Source organism: Micromys minutus (assembly GCF_963924665.1).
Source record: "Micromys minutus genome assembly, chromosome: 5".
In the NCBI taxonomy this organism is placed as follows: Eukaryota; Metazoa; Chordata; class Mammalia; order Rodentia; family Muridae; genus Micromys; species Micromys minutus.
In genome coordinates, this window is record NC_137974.1 from 4640791 (window position 1) to 4660232 (window position 19442).

Below are 19442 nucleotides of genomic sequence, written 5' to 3' on the forward strand. Positions count from 1 at the left end.
GGAACTTAGGGTGAACAACTTAAAGCACAGCTCCTATCTTTATCTCCTAACCAGCGGCTTCTAGGGAGGAGCCAATGCCTTCCTTGGGAATCCTGTGAAGCTTCAGAGGCAGTGTACACTGTTACCCCAGCTGCAGGCGCACCCAGGAACCTCCTGGGGGCCCAGATCTAAAGACACCAGACGATGGGCAAGCAAGCCCACCTTCTAGACAAGGCAGTCATGTCTGATCCGTCTTCCTACTGTGAGCATATCTTAGCATGTCAGGTTTGCACAATGAGAATCATGGCTTTGTAGAACGGTCTCTTTTTTTGGCACAAAAATTATTTTCTAATACCTCAGATCAAAACCTTCACCCACAGCAAGATATCAACCGAGAGAGGTGCTCCAGAGGTGCTTATCTGTGCAGTAAATCTCGAGGACAGCCAGCAGCTTCCAAGGACTCTGTATTGAGTGGTAAGGATTTCTCTTCCAGAAATAGCACCAGGGTGAGCGCATCTCACGCCAAGCTGGGAGGGTTCCGTTCAAGCTCTTTAATTCCCTGGAGAATTCGCTTCATGTGGCCCACTTTCGGAATCCCCAGGTCCTGAAAAAATAAGAGAAAAAGGTTAATAAGAAAGGAAAGATAGTAAGAAAAACAACAGTAATCGAATGAGAGGGAGAAAAAAAAAAAAAGACACGTTTACCAATAAGCATTTCAGCTAGTAATTAGCTAATTAGCATTTACTTCATTTTTATCAACAGTTCACATTGGTTGGCTCTGGAAATGACAGTTAGAAAACTAGGTTAAATAAAACAAAATACCATACTTAAAAATGATCAGTCAATAAAAAGATACATGCAAACTCCTCTTAAATATAATATTTTCATGAATTATGTACAGCTAGGGAAAGTGTTCAAGAGTCAAAACTGATATGGTTTCTTCCTCTCTCTCTTTTTAAACTGGCTCCTCTGTGATCTGAGACAAAGGATGGAGGTCAACTGGACTTTTAGGGCACAGGTTCTTATCGTGCACACACATACATTTTTCTTTCTTTTCCTTTTGTAGACAAGGCTCTGCTATCTTGTCCAGCTTACTCTTGGATTTAGTGATCCTCCTGCCTCAGCTTCCCAACCTTTGGGAATGTGTGCCACCACACCCCATTCTTGAGCTTTGTTTATATCTTGTACTATATGACACTTAAGCTTGAGGTCTGCTAGGCAGAATGCTACATGCCTGAAGTCTCAGGATGTACTACTCAGGGGTTGGCGGCTAACAATGTTAAGGTCATCTTTGGCCACATAGCAAGTTTGGAACCAGCTTAAGCTACAGGAGACCCAGGATTTGGGGAGGAAAAGGAGTGAGGTTAAAACATAGAGTAAGATACCAGTGCCCACTACGTATAATTTAAATTTTGATTTATTTGTATTTGTATCAGGAGTCCTAATTTGATGAGAATATCTTATCAAGTAGTGTGTGTGTGTGTGTGTGTGTGTGTGTGTGTGTGTGTGTGTGGCCAGCTTTTGGAAGTTGGTTCTCTCCCCCCACTCCTTGAGATTCAGTCACTCTTGTTGATTCCTTTGCATAGCATCCTAGGCTAGCTGGCCTCAGCCCTTGGCACTTCTAAGTGATTCTCTTGTTTTTCTCTCCTCTCTTGCTTGACACTCCTTTCCAAAAGCTAACTACAAGATGACCAAAACGAAATGTCCCAAGAACGTTCACACAGTTCTATAGTGTAGGGACTGGATTTATTTTTGAAGTTATACAAGAAGCAGATCAAACTGGTTTGAATCGCACACAAAGACACAGCAGACACATTCTCTCTCACACACTTTAGCACAGTGATCATAACCATTCTACATCCTTCTAGAAAACCATGTCTCCAGAGCCAGCACAATTCAGACTTGAGATAACGTTAGGGTAACATACATATCAAACTTAAATGACAAATGACAAATATTCCCATGCCACCTGGGTAAACAAGATTAGTCCTAAGTTTATTTCACAGTTCCTGGGTATCTGAGGGTAAGCCCAAATTCATGTCTGCTATGTAAATTTACAGTGTAAATGAGTGTTTGAATGGGACTGGAGGGTTGGCTCAGTGGCTAAGAGGGCTTGCCACTTTGCCGAAGACATATGTTCAGCTCCCAGCAACCATGCCAAGTGGCTTACATCTACGTCTCACTACAGATCCAGTGACCCTTTGACTTCTGTTGGCCCCCTGGGCACATGCTCACATAGCATTCCCTTACACAGACACACACAAAAACAGAATTTCTCTTTTGGCAAAAAGAATGTGAATGCTACATTTCAGAGTTCCCATTTGAACAGAAGACTTATTCTTTAGACTTTGCAATAATATGCTGCTTATAAAATATTATTTAAATATTAACTGTGTTGTTTTAGGCCACACAAACACTGCTTTCTCCAGAACACAAACTTTATCTTTGATGTTCTACTCAGAATTTAATGCTTTGGTACAACAAGAGTAACGCTTTCTAGAGGGCAAGACAGTCATGCTGGCTTCGTAGCGACAGCCTCGGGGCCTTCATGAGTTCTAGTCATTAGGCTATGAGAAAAGATTTGCTTTACATTTGATAGAGTGCTCACTTCAGCGAGTATTGTGGGCATAACATACTTGGATCACTGTATACTTACTCCTGATATGTATGTGTTTGTGTGGGGGATGTACGTATATAGACAGATGTGTGGTTTGCTCATGCAGGTAGAAGTCAAAGGTCAACATGAAGTGTCTTTTTAAGTTGTCGCCCCTCTTATTTTTGTGATGGGGCATCCCTGAGCCTGGGGATGGTGGACTTGGCTGGATTCCTGCCCAGTCTTCATCTCCATGGATCTACATTCTCAGTCATTGTAGCTATTATATTCGTTATTATTGATTTTTGTGTTTCTCTGGATGAAGAGATATAATTTCGCCAAATATCCCTTTGTAGATATTGAGTTCCAGCCAGCATATACAACTTTCTGGGTGTGTGTGGAGGCATCGCCCCACCATGCCTTTACCATCTTCTCCAGTATCCCCACTGGGTTCCAGCAAGGGAAAGACCACTGCCTGCCTCCTCCTCTGCTAAAGTGTGTTAGAAATGTCTCTCTCGGCCACGTTAGGCTGCCAGGTTGTTATGGTCGGTTGTTCGGGAATGCTTAGGCTGCACTGTGGGGCAGAGTTAGCTGGGTGAGGGACAGTGAGACATAAGCCATCAGCACACATCCTCATGGTCAGAAATAGCATCTTTAAGCAGGAGGGTCAAAGTGGATGGGCCATGAAGCAGTAAGGAGCCAGAGACAAGAGGGAGTGAATAAACAGGCAGTGCCTTTGGGCCCCCACAGGGATAGACGCCACTATTCTCACACAAATGAGAAGCCTCTGGAAGGTCTAAGCAGAAAAGTAATATACTTGATTGAAGGTGACAACCTATCCTGGTGGTTCCATGTGGATTATACGGAAGGCCAGAGGAACAGTGAGAAGATCAAAATGAAAACTACTGATCTTCCGAGGAAAGGTGGGCTGCAGCGTGAAGGAAGGGCCTGGGAGAACTGGAGAGCAGCGTTGGAGCGGAATCTACAACAGAAGAGTTAGGCAAGAATTGCCAAGCCGGGTCAGGACGGGCAAGATGCTAAATGTTTCTCCGCTTCCGGCACCCGAGGGGCTAAGGACATGGTTCAGCAAAAGGCAGAGCTGGTGAGGAAACAGAGCAGGAGGGAGACAGAAGATGAGAGTCTGTCTTGGGATACGGTAAGATCTATGCCCTTTGTGATGTCCAAGTATCAGCAGCCGGTTGGTAAGAGAACCCTGAAGCTCGCTAATGAGGTCATGGTTAGAGAAGCTTGTGAGTCCCTGACATGTTCATAAGCAGGAGCTGAAGCGCTGTGTGCCTGGGAGAAGACTCAGCTCGGCAGTAGGTAATCCTTCCCCAGCAGGTAGGAACCAGTCTGTGGCAGCTCAGACACAGGCAGGAAGGAAACGGTTCTTCAGTTTTGTGGTTTTCTATAAAAATGGCCTCTTCCCTTTGCCCATCCCCCGTTTTAGAACCCAAGGTCTTACGTGTCACTACAGAGTTCTAAAATGGCAAGGGAGAGAATATAACCAGCATGAAGAACACAAAGAAAGCAAAACCAGGCCATGAAAAACGAATGAGGACGTTTACTAAGTTAACCCTCTGCCATCCCTGTCTTTCTCTTTCCCCCCACAGGTCACTCTAATTCAGCTTCTGTGTGTATGCATGAGCGTTAACATTGGGCAAATACTTGCTATATTCAATATGTGTGTTTGCATACATACACATCTGTGTTGAGTATACACCTGTATATGTATTCATATAACATGAACATGTATACATCTCTGTGTACTTTAAGACACACAAGTTCTGAATGTGTATAGTGTGAACCTCCAGAAAGACAGCACTGGTAGAATGTAGCATAATCCATTAACCAGCAACTGGCTCTTCAATAAATGGTGCAACCTGCCAAGGTCACCAGAAGCCACACACACACTAGTTAAAATAAGGCACCACAGTTCTGGGGATGTGTCATGTGTGCCCATGTATATGCGTTCATTTCGAGTTTTGAGGTCAATCTTTGCTTTATGAGCTCGAGCTCTGTGTATCTCGAACTGCATCAGTGAGGACGAACAGAGTAAGTCATTATTTTATTACCATCGGCGCTAACATGCTTAGATAGGCGCAGTGTGCTCCATTGGATCTGTTAAATCACTGCACAACTCTGTAACGAAGAGAGAAACTTTACACTATGGGCCAAGAGCTCCACTGAACTACACAGATGAAAGCACCAGAGATGAATGCGCTGAAAGGGCAGAGCTCTGCGAATTCTAGAACATTCTATTGGAAAGGGACAGATTGCATCACAATGCTATTTACTGGAGTTGTAAAGGGGCAGGTATGTGCAGAGAAAATATAGCAAACCCCTACCATGCATGGCTTTCCGCATGCATGTGAAGCCGACCTGTGTCTCCCAGCAGCACTCACGACCTTGCGTTCTGAGTCAGGGTCTCTCATTGGCTAAACTGGCTGGCCATAGAGCTCTTGGGAATCATCTATTTGCCCCAGTTCTGAGGTTTAAGACACAAGCCACTGCCCCTGTCGCTGTTATCGCCGCTGTTGCTGTTGTTGTCTGCATGTGTGCTGTGACTGACCTCGGGGCTCCAGGCTCCTGCAGCAGGGCTTTAGTGACTGAGCCATCTCTCTAGCTCCTGTCATTCTCCTCAAACCCTGGGCAGAGTAATCCCACCTACACTACTCTGAAACGTACAGAGATTAAAAAGGAATTGCTGCTTGTCGTCAATGAAGGTGTTCCTCCTCTGGCGTACGTGACAGAGAAAGCAGCTATGCACATGTTTAGCTCCATTTACTAAGAAAAGAAAGCATTTCTTAGACAACTAAGACATGAAAGGACGTTTCAATATATTGTTTAGTTATTCCTGTGACCTTTAAAGTACAGCTAGAAACACAGCAAAATCAGAGGGCTCTAAATTATCACTGTTGTCTCATCTGTAACTTCATACTGTATTTTACATTAATTTTAGTGAACCTTACAGTCCGCTCATCTTTGGTCTTTTCCAACAACAGTCATTGCCATCCATGAAGCTGCGACACCGTGAGGTGGAGAGACGTGACCCACGTGAGGACATTAGGACAGTAACACCAATGGATACAGAGAGAAGTTCTGAGGCGCATGCTGTGCCTCTGCTCTGAGAGTCAGAGTGGTCCCGGCAGCAAAATACTGCTAACAGTCTCACTGTGAAAGCACCCAGGGACATCAGACTACAAATAAATGTGAGAGATGACTGCACATTTGCATAACACAAGCCAAGCCGAAAGCACATGACAGGGGACTCACAGGAGAAAAGATTCTGTACTGCAAGAAAAATATCAAAAGCCAAAGAGAAGCGCAAAAAAAAAAAAAAAAGAAAAGAAAAAGGAAAAAAAAAAATACCTTAAGATCTCGTCTTTCCAGATGCAAAAGTTCAGCCCCTCTGACGTCATGACGGATGAAGATTTCTTTGTACTCTCCCAAATTGAGCAGATCCAGCCAAGCAACAACTTCCTCTGTGCCCCAATTCTGAACTACCAAAGTTAAGAGCAAAACCCCCTTAATGTCTACATGCGCGATGCATTACGAAGCAAAGGTCAGCCAGAAGACAGACAGCAGGGGGCGCTAGCAAAGGAACAGTGAAAGCGGATGTTTCCACGGGGCTGCTTGCCCCTCCCCATGCAGGGTACCGACTGCTGACAAGGGTGTGACTACACAAAGATGGTGCCACCTGCACCCTCGCCTCCGCTCACAGTCCCGCTTCTCACCAAAAGCCACACAACGTGCGTCAAGGGCATTAATTTTGCACTACTAGGTCCCACGATGCCAAGCTCAGAATGAGCGCTGCCTAAGCCCGCAGGTGAACGTGTTTACTTTAGAAACGCACTACAAATGCAAGTTAGAATCTGATCTGGGCTACTTGGTTTGACCACTGCTTAAAGCCTCGCTGACTTTAAGTGTTGCCTCTATTGACTCTGTCACTGATAACTGCAACAATAAATGGCCACAAGTCACTACTTCAATGTCATTAAAAAACTCTCCAAGCTGCTGCCCAAGACTAGTGGGACTGCTACTTTTCAGTATGGATAACTGTTCTTTCAAATCTTCCACCCAAAAACCTACTTTCCACCCCCTGTGTTTGGTTTTTAAACATGTCTCAATAGCATGCCTAATAATAATAAATCCTGTAGATGTAAGATTTTATATCACTGTTTATTAAAAACCACAGAGCTAATTCAGAAGAATTTATAAATTTCTCCTAAGGACATACAAAATTCTAAGAATGTATAAAGTGATTTCATTACAAGAGGCAGATCTAGACATGGAACCCAAGGTGCAGACAGCATAAAGTCAATCTCTAAGGGACGGAGCTTGGGAAAGCAACAGGGTACAGAAAACCTTGTCTTCGCTGAGAATGTAAGCACACACGCTCTGGTATTATCAAAGGGTGAAATGGTGTCCTTAAAACAGAAAAAGGGGGATTTGGAGCTTCAGTGAAAACATATATTCAGCAAATCGAGTAAAAGAAAATATCTATGCTTCCCTTACCAAAGGCATCTGGATTTTTAACTCTGAGAAGAAAATGAAGTTACACACTGATGCCCGGAGGCAGCTGTTGAGAAGATAAACCCCCTTTCATGGACACATTGACTCAACTGGGCAGAACAGAAACAACTCAGTGAAGGCCTTGTCTCCTTCCTTGTCTTCCAGGACAGATTCCTGCCAATACCTGGACGTGTTGGGTATGACATGACTTGTGTGGTTCACTGTGCTCTTAGCCATTTTACAGCTTACAGTTCAATGACAGCATATTTACAATGTTGGGACGTCATCACCACTGCCTAGTTCTAAAATATTCCTCTGCCTTCATCGGGAACTTTTCAGCAAGCCCTCCCTCCCCCGCACCATGGGACCACCTACCAGGCTGCGAACTTGTTTTCTGTTTCTGAGCCTTTTCCTTTTTAAACTTTGGCACTATGCGAAAGACTGTGCTTTTGTTGTTTCTTTTGGTGCAATCCATAGGCGGCTCCTGCAAAATGCAAGCAAAAAAAAAAAAAAAAAAAAAAAAAACCCAAACAAACAAACAAAAACAAAACAAAGCAACACTCTTGTTACCAAGTATAAACTAAGAATAGCATCCTAATTAGGGTTTCTATTACTGTGATGAAACACCATGACCAAAAGTAACACAAGGAGGACAGGATTAAGGCTTCAGCTTCCAGTGAGGGCAGGCGCTGATGCAGAGGCCATGGAGGGGTGCTGCTTACTGGCTTGTTCCTCAGGGCTTAACTCAGCCAGCTTTCTCATAGAACCCAGACCACCAACCCAGGAATGGCCTTACCTACAAAGGACTGAGCCTTTCCCCAACAATTACTGACAAGGAACATGCCTTACAGGTGTTCCTACAGTTTGATCTAGTAGGTACATTTCCTAACTAAGGTTCCCTCTTCCCAAACATCTCTAGCTTTCGTCTAGCTGACATAAAACTAGCCAGCACAAATGGATTCTGAATATTGACCATGTGCTACTCTACGGAGTGCCCACGTTCACAAAAAAGGCCCTTTCTCTCTTAATGACAACACATTTCAAAGTAGTATTCAAACTTCATTTCCCTGAAATGTCTTTTTTCAAAGTTAAGTTTAAATTCTAGTCTTACTGTCCACATTCGATAGTGGATTGAAGTACCTCGTCCTCATTGGGCTGGAGGATGTAATACAGCCAGGGGATCTCCGTTAACTTCCGCAGCTCCATCTCCACAGTGTGCAAGGCACTGGACACTCGCTCTTCATGAGGAGATTCCAAGTGCTAGTCATCAGTAGGGGGAGAAAGCAAAACAAAGTGAGACTCAGGGAGGGACCAACTTTATACAACTAGGCCACTTTGAGCATCTTTCCTTCTGGTTGCTTTTGTCCTAACTCCTAATCCCAAAGCCAGTATGTAACTGATGTGACTGAATAATTTCCCTCTAAACCTACTGAGTTTACTGTTTCTTGATCCTCACACCCATCCCTTCCCATTCTAACTGTTTTTTCACTGCTCTAAGCACATGGTCTGTTAACCGTCAGATTTTCAAAATTCTTCTGACTTATATACTTGTTCCATGAACAAATAACAAATTTTAAAACTAATCATAACCAAATACCTAGCATATAAAAAGCACATCACTCACACATACACACATATCCTGGCAAATCAAAAGAACAAGTTTTAGGGAAAAAATCAATTTCCGAAAATTTTATGATAAAGAACTATTATGAAAAATCAGGAGGCTCACAGGGCTAGTAATCTGAAACTGGCTGTGGTCACTTTAAAGAGAGTATAGTTGCCATTTGTTATTCACCGGAACATATTTGAGGTAGTTACTATGATGCGCAGACCTGGAAGGCGGTCGACGAGATTCTAGTGGTCACTAACTACAGATTTAGGATGGGTGACTGACTTTCAGGTACCTTAGTGTCTGTTCTCTCTCAGAAACAGCCCAACGTCGTGACTAGAGTATTTCTGAGAATCCTTTCAGCAACTCCATCCTTTCCTTGACTATTTTAAAACCCCACAGTACCAACACTGATGTTCACAGAATTTTGCAAAGTTATGAGATTATTATCATTGTCTATTATAAGCATCTTTTTGTTGTAGATTCCACATATTTCCCAGTTAATAAATATAAGATTTTTCACTCTACTGTATGACATTTACTGTTTTCTTTTAATATAGGAATGCATATCTGACAAATTGATTAGATGGTATTTCACAATTGTTCTGGAAGATGGCAAATCTTGGTGCTTTCAAATATAATAAGCTATTATCATATCATTATTGTTAAGTCTTTGGGTAAAAATTACCAGGACATATTTCAAACCAAACATCTATGTTTGAGGATCACAGAGGATTAGAAATGGAGGGGAAAGTTCTTATGTTTTAATATAATCACTAAATATAAGACACCTTGGTGTAAAGGACGAAGTTATGCTTTTATTTCTTATCATAAATGTCCTTAAAAGTCTTTCAAGTGACACAAAAAACGCGCATCCTAATCTGAAAACTGGAACCTTAGTCACAGCCCACAAGATTTCTGGTAGGCTTATTTTGGAAAAGCAATGGAAGATTCTGGTTAACAAAAGCAGTATCAGCAATCTCCAAGGCGGGGCCTCCATTGATCCTACCAACAGGTAACCAATACTTCTTCCTACTGGCTCTGCATCGCAAGAGTGGAGACAGCCAGCCTGCACTGTGTTCCCTTCCCTGGGAGGTGGTAAAGAGAACTGGACCCAACAGAGTGTCTGTGTGTCCGGAAGCTGAAGGGAGACTCTGGTGGCGGCATCCTGCTGGGCCACCATCACAACCCAGTGGGAAGTCCACTGATTCAAGGACTTACATGATTTTACGTCCGTTTATGTTTGCCCAAACAAATGACACTACTTTAACAAGAAATGCTTTGGGGTCATTCAGAGAGATGCACGGAAAGGAAAGACCGCTGACGTAGGAGGCTGTCCATATGTCTAACTCCAGGTGGTGACAAGACTCAATGTCAGAACATTCAAGAACAGTTCGGGTGATTTTACAGAAAGGGTTGTATTTATGCCCCAGGCCTGTGGGCTTTCGCCAGATTCACACTTTCTTACGCTTAATTTCCAGGACCAAACTGAATTAAACTAGAAACAGCTCTTGAAACACAGTGTTTAGAGAGCAAATCTGGAAGACCATACCAATCATCTTTCCAGCACTTACTGGGGGCATGAGGCCAACGTCTCCTAGGTTTGTGCGTGTGTGGGCAGCTGTGGACAGCCACTGTACCTATACTCAAATCTCTCAAAGCGAGGGAGGGATGGTGTGAGAAGATGGTGGCCTGAAGTCCCCCTCTACAGTTTAGCACTGCTTTCCTGAAGGCAAAATTCTGACCAAAAGGAAGGTCCAAAGATGGAGGTCAGAGGTCAACCAACACACATTCACTAATGAAGCAAGGCTCAGCCTCTTGGTCCATCTGGACGACTGTCAGCATGAGCTTCCAGTGTCCACGTGACCCAAACCTAGAGTCGCACGGCAAAAAAGGAACTTCGGCTGAGGAATTTCCTTCATCAGATTGGCCTGGTGGGCAGTGCCCTGCACAGGCTCCGGGCAAGGAAGCAAGGCAGTGAACCGATTCCACCATGTTCACTCCTTCCCCCACAGCCTCTGGGACGCTGCCCTGACTTCCCTCAGTGATGGGTGATGGCCTGGGTGTTGTAAGATGAAACAATCCCTTTCCTCTCTAATTTGCTATTGGCTACAGTGTGTCACAGGCAAGAAGCAAACTAGAACAGCCATCAGTCACTTCTTTCTCTTACCAAAGGAACCCTGCCAACTAGCAAAGACTCGGTTTCATTATAGAGCGCCTTGACGTTGATGGCTATTTCAGTAGCAGTGTCTCTCGTAAGACTCTAGAAGAGAATGACAAAGATATGTATTTCCACATTAAATTAAACCCCCCACCAATGCATTCTGTAAATTGCCTTCTCATTACAAGTGATTTTAAAGAAAAACTACCAAAGTTCTATAACAGGTTCAAATTTTGTACACAGGTTTGTTAATAAGGTTATCTCTGTTAATAAATAAATCACAGAACCAAAAGAATGAACTAAAATATCTATAATCTATATATATTTACTCAGGATCACATCTCCCATCTACAAGTACACATATGCTAAAAAATACATATTTTTATGTGTGTGTGCATTGGTGTGTGTGTTAAAAGAAAGTTATGCCTTGAAAGAGAATGTTATCGAATTACACAGAGGATCTTTGCATATTATGGGTTTGAACAGTGGAGTTATGCATATTTTTGTTGATTTTTGACAATTTGAAAAATCTTTAAGATGAATTACGTAACTAAGAGATATCAGACAAAATTAAAAGAAAGTTAAATAGGTCATAAGTAGTAAAATATAGGCAACAGATTAAACAATCAAAATGTGGCGAAAGGGAGATAAATGCTCATCAGATAAGAGCACTTGCTGTTCTTACAGGACCTGAGTTCAGTTCCTAGGACAGTGTCAGGTGGCTCACAACTTATGAACTCTACTCCATGGAATTCAAGCCCCTCTTCTGTCCTCCTGGGGTGATACCTGCAGTCACAGGCTGCACAAACACATATATCCCCACAGACACATAAACACATAGACACACATACAGAGTTGAAAACAGAATAAATTCCTTTAAAATATGTACTCATGCACTCACTAAAATAGTGCCACTCAGTTGAGGAAAGTGTACACAAATGTAAAGTGCACTATTAAATCACAATTTGGTGCAATGAAGAATAGACATCACTATGGTAACCAGCTCAGGGGCGCTCTGTTGACCTTGTGGTGAATCACATATTGACGGTATCTGCTTAAAGGTCTAAGTGACATAACCAATCTCTGTCTGAGCAGCTTCCCAGGCCGTCATGTGCTGCAATAAAAGTGCTTTCTCACGATTCTTGAATATCTTCCACCATATGTAATGTATACAATGTGTGCTAAGGGGCTGGAGAGGTGGCTCATCCAGAGGATCCAGGTTCAGTTTCAAACACCCACATGACAGGCAGCTCACAATCATCTGTAACTCCAGTCCCGGGCGATCTGATACCTTCTTCTGGCTTCCACGGGTACCGCATACATATAATGTACAGATATTCAGACACATACTACATACTCATACACTAAAATAAATACATGCGTGTAAAACATAAATAAGTAAAATCACAAAAAAATATGTTTAAGTTACTCTTTGACATCACTGGTCAATAGCAGACAATTCTAGTGACCCATCTGTGGAAGAGTTGCGGGTTACACAGATATTTCTGCTGGGCATAGGGGCTCACCCTCCATGGTGTTCCCACTGTGGTCCTGTCTGTTTTCACTCAGTGGCTCCAAATACATTGACTTTTGAGCTTTAATCATGAGCAATAACATTTAGTAGAACACTGGTTTGAGTAGTTTCAATTGAATCAAAGAATAAAATAAAGGTGTGAGCTTTCCCTAGACTCCCACTGCCCAGTAGTTCACAGTACAAGACTTACAGTATACCCACTCCATTTATCAACACATACAGTAAAAACTACAGAAACATCAACTTAACAATTTAACAAAAAGTGAAGCCCAACATTAGAGCCAAACCAAGAAATGACTGAACATCTCCAACCAAGCTCACATGAGCATTTCTAGGTTTGTCTTTTCTTTTAGATTCAGGGGAGATGAGGGTAAATCAAAAGGAAGGAGAAAGAAAGAAAGACAGATGAAAAGGCTGGCCTGTGGGATGACTCAACAGGAAAGGGAATTAATCAGCAAATAAAGATGCTTGCCATCCAGCCTGAGGACTCAGTTTAATCCCAGAAACCACATGGTAGACAGGAGAATTAACTCTTGCAAATTGTCTTCTGATCTCCATATGTGCTCTGTGGCTTATTTCCATCCCCAAAATGAATGAACGGATAAATGAAATTCAATGAAAGCAGTAGAAAGACTTGAAAGGAGATGTCAAGGTAACAAATGATTGATTCCAAGTGAAATAGAAAGAAATATAGAAAATTTGAGAGTAGGGAGATTATAGATGATGGATGGATGGATGGGTGGGTGGATGGATAGATGGGTGGATGATAGATGGATGATAGATGGGTGGATGATAGATGGATAGATGGATGGATGGATGGATGGATGGATATATGGGTGGATAATAGATGGATGATAGATGGGTGGATGATAGATGGATGATAGATGAATGGATGGATGATGGATGGATGGATGGATGATGGATGGATGGATGGATGGATGGATGGATGGATGGATGATAGATGGATGGATGGATGGGTGGTTGATAGATGGATGGATGGACGAACAGATAGACAGATGGATGTCAGAAAAAGGGAAACAAAACTGTGGCCACAGATTTGCTATAAGCTTCTTGTAGAAAGTCATAAAGAACCTGGGATCACCGAATTACCAACTTGACACAAACTACAGTCTTCTAGGAAGAGCAAACCTCCACTGAGAAAATGCCTTCATTAGACTGGCCTTCAGTCTTCACTGATGATTGATGTGGGGGCCCAGCCCACTGTGGGCCGTGCCACCTGAGTAAAGTGGTCCTGCGGGGTACAAGTCAACAGAAGGTGAACCTGGAGAGCAAGGCAGAGCAACATTCCTCCCTGTCTTCTGCTCTGGTTCCTGCCTGAGGCGTAAGACAATTTCATGATGGACAGTGGTGGAGACAAGTCAGCCAAATAAGACTAAGGCTTGCTCATTGAGTTGCTCTTGGTTACGGTGTTTTAACCACAGCAACAGAAAGACACTACTGTCCTTCACAGAGAGCGTCTCCACAGAATTTTACAGTAGCTGAAAAGCCAAAAGAATCTGTGGAGTGAGAATTTACCATTAAATCCTCACCTCCGGGGAACGTGGGTTGGCTTTGTTCAGGGCATGTGAGCACGCGTTCACCGCGTGTGCCAGCTCCTGCTCCAGGAGACAGTGAATCGTGGCCGCATCACAAATCCTAGAAGGAAGAATGAGACAAAGTAAACGCTTTGTGGCATCACTGAAGACGAGCCCTTTGAAGAGTGTCCCCTGACCTGGAGAGAGCAGTGCTGGAAAGGCACAAACAGTGTGGCTTTCGTGTCACCAAGACATCACCTCATTGTGGGTTTGCTGAGGTGCGCGGTTGAGCCCAGGACCGGAATGTACAAAGTTGCTGTTCTATCATTTGCGCCCCAGTCCTGAAATTTATCTTTCATTCTTTGAAACATCAAATGCACTGCACCAGGGGACAACTTACCATATTCATCACCTGCATGGTAACTGGTAATTATACATATTATAAAAGTTAACGTTCACAGCCCAATGATGCACTCTCTCAGGTCCTCAGATGAACACATGGAGGCTCACAGAGACTGAATATGTGTACGGAGTGGCAGGCTGATAATCCATTCCCACTCGGTAGGGGACAGCCTCTCTTCCATTCTGAAATGTAGCTCCGTCATAGTGGTTTATATAGCTTGTTTTCTGTTGGTTTGTTTTTTGAGGAAGGGTCTCTCTGTGTAACCATGGCTGTCCTAGAACTCACTCTGTAGGCCAGGGTGGCCTCTGCTGCCCAGGTACTGAGGTAACAGCATGAGTCACCACCTTCGACTTTTATATCTTTTATATCCATCAATTTTCAAAGGTGTCTCCCATTTCTGTCTAGAAGGATCAGTATGTGGGGTCTCTCAATCTTTGGAATATACTGCCAGAGTCTACTCTACAACCGTTTGTTCTGTCTCATGACGTGTGGGAACATGGTACATGTTCAGACCTCTTCCAACATCCCAGAAACAGTGAGTAGTTCCAGGGTAACATGTGAGCAGAAATACTAATGAGAGGGTGTGTCAGGACGTTTATCATTGTTTCTAAAGCTGTGTAAGATGTAGACTACAGGCAGCGTGTGTGGAAGACCCACCCGAGAAAAGGGGTAAGATACAGCTGGACCACAGAAGGCAGGTAACAAAATAAGCAAATACATCCCTCAGTAACACCCTCTCATCAAGACAACTTTAAAGAAGACAACACAACTGGCTAAAACCAGAGTTCTCCTGGCCACAATCTCCAGCAGCACTTCACCTGGTGATGAGTTCCTCCGCGGCCTGGGAGCAGAGCCGCATCTGGGACACTTCCTCTGTCGCCAGGTCGGCGGCGGGGTGGATGTACAGGTTGGTTCGAAGAACCGGCTTCCCAGAGTCACACTTCTGCTTGTCTTCCCAAGACTTCAGTGTGCTCTCAAAGGCCTGTTTAAAACCAGGATAGCAAGGAACAGCTGCGTTAGACCACGGAGAGGAACATAACAAAACACACACACACACACACACACACGCACACGCACACGCACACGCACACGCAGAAATATGGATATATGGTAGCTAGGCATTACCTAAGAGTCTGAAACTCCAAGTCCTTTGCTCTACTCTAAAGATTCATTAAATTGGTGAAGGGAATTCTCAGCTCTGTCACTGCACCCCATCAAATCCCATCAAAGAGAGAGAAGTGAACACTAAGGAGAATCACACCACCGATGGTCACAAATGGCGCTGTTTCAGTCCTACTTATCCAATTAGTGATCGATCATAATTTTACCTCACTCTTTTACCACGTGATAGGAATGCTGCCAGCCTTATTAGGTAAGGGCTAACCTTAACTAAAAATACTTACTTTGGGTAAGACCAAACTATGGAGGTGGTTAGAAAGATCAGTCGCTGCCAGGGATAAGGGTGAGAAAGGCAGAAAGAAGATGGAGTACAGCGCAGCAACAGGGAGAGCAATGGCATCTGGGAGTGTGAATGTAAGGTGTGTGTGTGTGTGTGTGTGTGTGTGTGTGTGTGTGTGTGTGTGTGTGTATGTGTGTGTATGTGTGTGTATGTGTGTGTGTGTATGTGTGTGTGTATGTGTGTGTGTGTGTGTTTGCATGTGCACACATAAGTGAAACATACATGTGCCCATGTATGTTTCTGTATGTGTGTGTGTATGTGCATATGTTTGAGACAGTTTCACTGTACAGTCCTGGCTAGCCTGGAACTCAATATGTAAACCAGGCTGGCTTGAACTAACAGAGCCTGACCTGCCTCCGCCTCCCAAGTGTTGAAATTAAAGGTGGGTGCCACCATGCCTGGCAGTTACAAAATATTAATAGATTATTAGTTGTAAAACTGTGCCACACTACATGTGTGCATAACCTATGAGTGAGAGGGATGTCTGTGTGCTGGGGGGGAGAGAAATATATAGGAAGAGAAGTAGAGGCCTATGTACTTGCTGATCAATTGCTCAATAGACCTAAAAGTTGTTTAAAAAAAAACAAAAACAAAAACAAAAACCCAAGTACTCAATTTAAAATAAAACTGAGTGGCTACTCATATTTAAAACTCCAGTGACATAGATGCAGCAGACATGCTACACAGTGTATCTAAGAGATAACTTAAGTTACTGTCAATGTTTTCTATTTTTCGTAATTTCCAACTTTTAAAAGATTTGAAAGAATTCTAGGAGTCTATCTGGGGGACAGAGAGATGGCTCAACAGTTAGAACACGGAATGCAGAGGACCCAGCACCCACCACAGGTGGCTCACAACCACTTGTAACTCCAGCTCCAGGGAGAGCCAACATCGTCTTCTGGCTTGGGTCGGCACCACACTTACATGCACCACACCTCCCCAACACACACACACACACACACACACACACACACACACACAGAGAGAGAGTTAAAAATTAAAGTTAAAGTTACATACCCTGTCTCTGGTTAGCATCTGAGCTCTGTTTTTGTGCACAATTTTGATGATTCCTGGAGGCTGGACCCATGCTTCCCCATCCACCTGCACTGGGACTCCCTCGTCACCAAATATAGTGATTTTTACTGTACGGCACTGAAACAAAGCCAACAGAATATTTGAGAGCACATGCCCACCTGAGCACCAACGCAGGCTACGTTATCTGACTTGGGTTGACTCCACTCTGGAACAGAGCACCATACTTTAGCACTACAGTGACACAGTGAGGCAGGACAGAAAGCCAGTCATGACTTTTACAACAGTGGTACGCATTTCTGCGGTCCTTATCCAGGAAGGACGGTGTGCTTGGATCTGAGAGACCAACCTGCGCTATCCGGTGATGCTGCAACTTGATGACCCGCGACACTGCCATCTGCACACTGTCAAACACTGCGACAACTTCCAGAATCTTGTCATCAAAGGACGGGGCAGCAAATATCTACGAGGAAAAAAACCATATCGCACACACTTCTGCCAACGGTTTAGGTAGAACGGAATATCAGGCCCCCAAAACCCTGCCGTACAGATATACCAAAAACATAAAAGCAAAAAGGGAAACATTCATAAGTAATAATAACCCATGGACATATTCAAGGGCAGTTCAAAAAAAATGTAATTTCAAAATAGGTTCAACGTCTACATAAATATGATATTCAACATCTCATATAGCACTCTGGACCAACATGTTTCTAAAGGACTCATCTTGATATGAACTGTTAAATACTCCACATATAACTGGTAGACATCTTCATAAGATGACATGTTTTCAGAAATCTACAAAGACCCAAAAGTTGGTGCTAAAACACATGCAAATCGTGATCTTATGCACCTGGCATGTTTTAAAGACACACTTGTGAAATACTCAAAGCAACATGCATCTGTGCTGTTACTTTTTTAAATGGTTTGTTTTTATTTTTAATTACACACATGTGGGTGTATCTGCATGTATGTGCAGGTGCGGGCAGGCGTCTGAAGAGACCAAAAGAGTGCATTAGTTTCTATCATCTTGGCACAGGCTGCGGGTCACCTGGGAAGAGGAAACCCCAGTGGAAGAAGTGCCTCCATGAAACTGGCTTGTAGTCATGTCTCGTAGGTGTTTCCTTGATTACTGGTTGATGTGTGAGGGGCTTGCCTACTGTAGGCAACACCACCCCTAAGGAGGGAGCCCTAGATTGTGTAAGAAAGCCAGTTGAGTAAGAGTCACAGGAAAAAAGTCAGTTAGTAGCACGCTCCATGTGGTCTCTGCTTCAGTTCCTGTCTTGATTTCCTTCCATGGTCAACTGTGATCAGGACAACAGAGCTAAATGCACCCTTTCCTCCCCAAGTTGCTGATGGCATGAAGTTTCGCATAGTAATAGGAAGCAAGCTGGGATAGACTGAGCTGCCGGGGGTGGTATGAGCTCGTGCTGGGTGCTGGTGCTGGGTGCTGGGTGCTGGGAACTGAACCTGGGTCCTCTGCAAGAACAGGAAGTGCCCTCAACTGCTGAACCATCTCTCCAACTCTGTGCCTTATATTTTAATATAACAACCTTTCAGGGCATTCATGAGTATGGAAACAGAAACCTCAGGGGACAAAAGTTCCCCAGACATGCGCTCCTTTTATGTTAAGTGCATGTTCACAAAACTGATGTCAAGAGTTTAAGTTTAGTCATGGCCACATAGCTGCTGTTACTTCTCACTCACTGAATAGAACAGGTAATGATGACTGGAAGAAACTCACTCTAAAGGAATACCCTAACTAATACCTGTACTGGAAAAATGAGGCCACAAACCTGCTGACGCTGACATAAATTCTGTCACCACACTGCCTGGATCCAAGTTGCTTCTTTATTAGTAACTGGAAACTTTCCTTTGTTTCAAGGGTGAAAGTAAAAAGTTAACGCTTGGGCTTGAAGATGTAGGTCAGTGTTACAGGGTTCTTCTAGTGTGTGCTGGGACCTTAGTTCTTATCCACTGGCTCAACCACTCGGAAGGAAGGAAGAAAGGAAGGGAGGAAGAGAGGGAGGGATGGATGGAGGGAGGGAGGGAGGAAGAAAGGGAAAAGGAAGGGAGGGAGGAAAGAAAGAGAAAGAGAGGGGGAAGAAAGAGGGGGAATAGAAGGGAGAAGAAAAGGAGAAGATGAGGAAGAAGATAAGGAGGAGAAAAATATCCCATCACATTGGCATTAAACAATGGCTACAAAGCTCTTTGAATGGTGAGTGCCTAGTGAATGCCCAGGAATGCCGACTTTATCTGACTCTACTGATTTCACATCTTCAGAATATCTGAGTGGCGGTGTAGGACCGGAAATCTATCCACGTCATGAGCACTATACCTTGCATGTTCGTTTAAACCTCAAACTGAAATCAGAGTAAGACTCCTCAGGAGCATGACAACATCACTTTTCACCATGGCCCACTCCAATCACTGTGTCCTCCTCTTCATCCCTTCCAGAGCAACGGCCATGTGCCATACAAATGTGACTCTGGCTGTTCTATCATAATGCAGGGAAACATACAAAGAAAACAGAAATCGTCCCAAACCTTACCAGGGGTGGTGGTGCACACCTTTAATGGCAAAACTCTGGAGAAACTTAAGAGTGTAATCATCACTCTTGTA

The 19442-nt window shown here is 43.6% G+C and overlaps 1 protein-coding gene across 1 annotated transcript in view; it reads right to left on the minus strand.

Annotated features, from left to right (window-relative positions):
• Positions 1-447: 447 nt before the first annotated feature.
• DGKH (diacylglycerol kinase eta) overlaps positions 448-19442 on the minus strand; it is a 152125-nt gene continuing 133130 nt past the window's right edge. Inside the window, exons 23-30 of the mRNA XM_080917356.1 lie at positions 17170-17283; positions 16806-16940; positions 15148-15311; positions 13942-14047; positions 10867-10959; positions 8228-8347; positions 7463-7571; positions 448-583 (exon numbers count right to left, since the gene is read on the minus strand). Of these exons, the coding sequence (XP_080773482.1) occupies positions 531-583; positions 7463-7571; positions 8228-8347; positions 10867-10959; positions 13942-14047; positions 15148-15311; positions 16806-16940; positions 17170-17283 (894 nt within the window). The 3' untranslated portion in view covers positions 448-530. The remainder of the gene's footprint in view (positions 584-7462; positions 7572-8227; positions 8348-10866; positions 10960-13941; positions 14048-15147; positions 15312-16805; positions 16941-17169; positions 17284-19442) is intronic.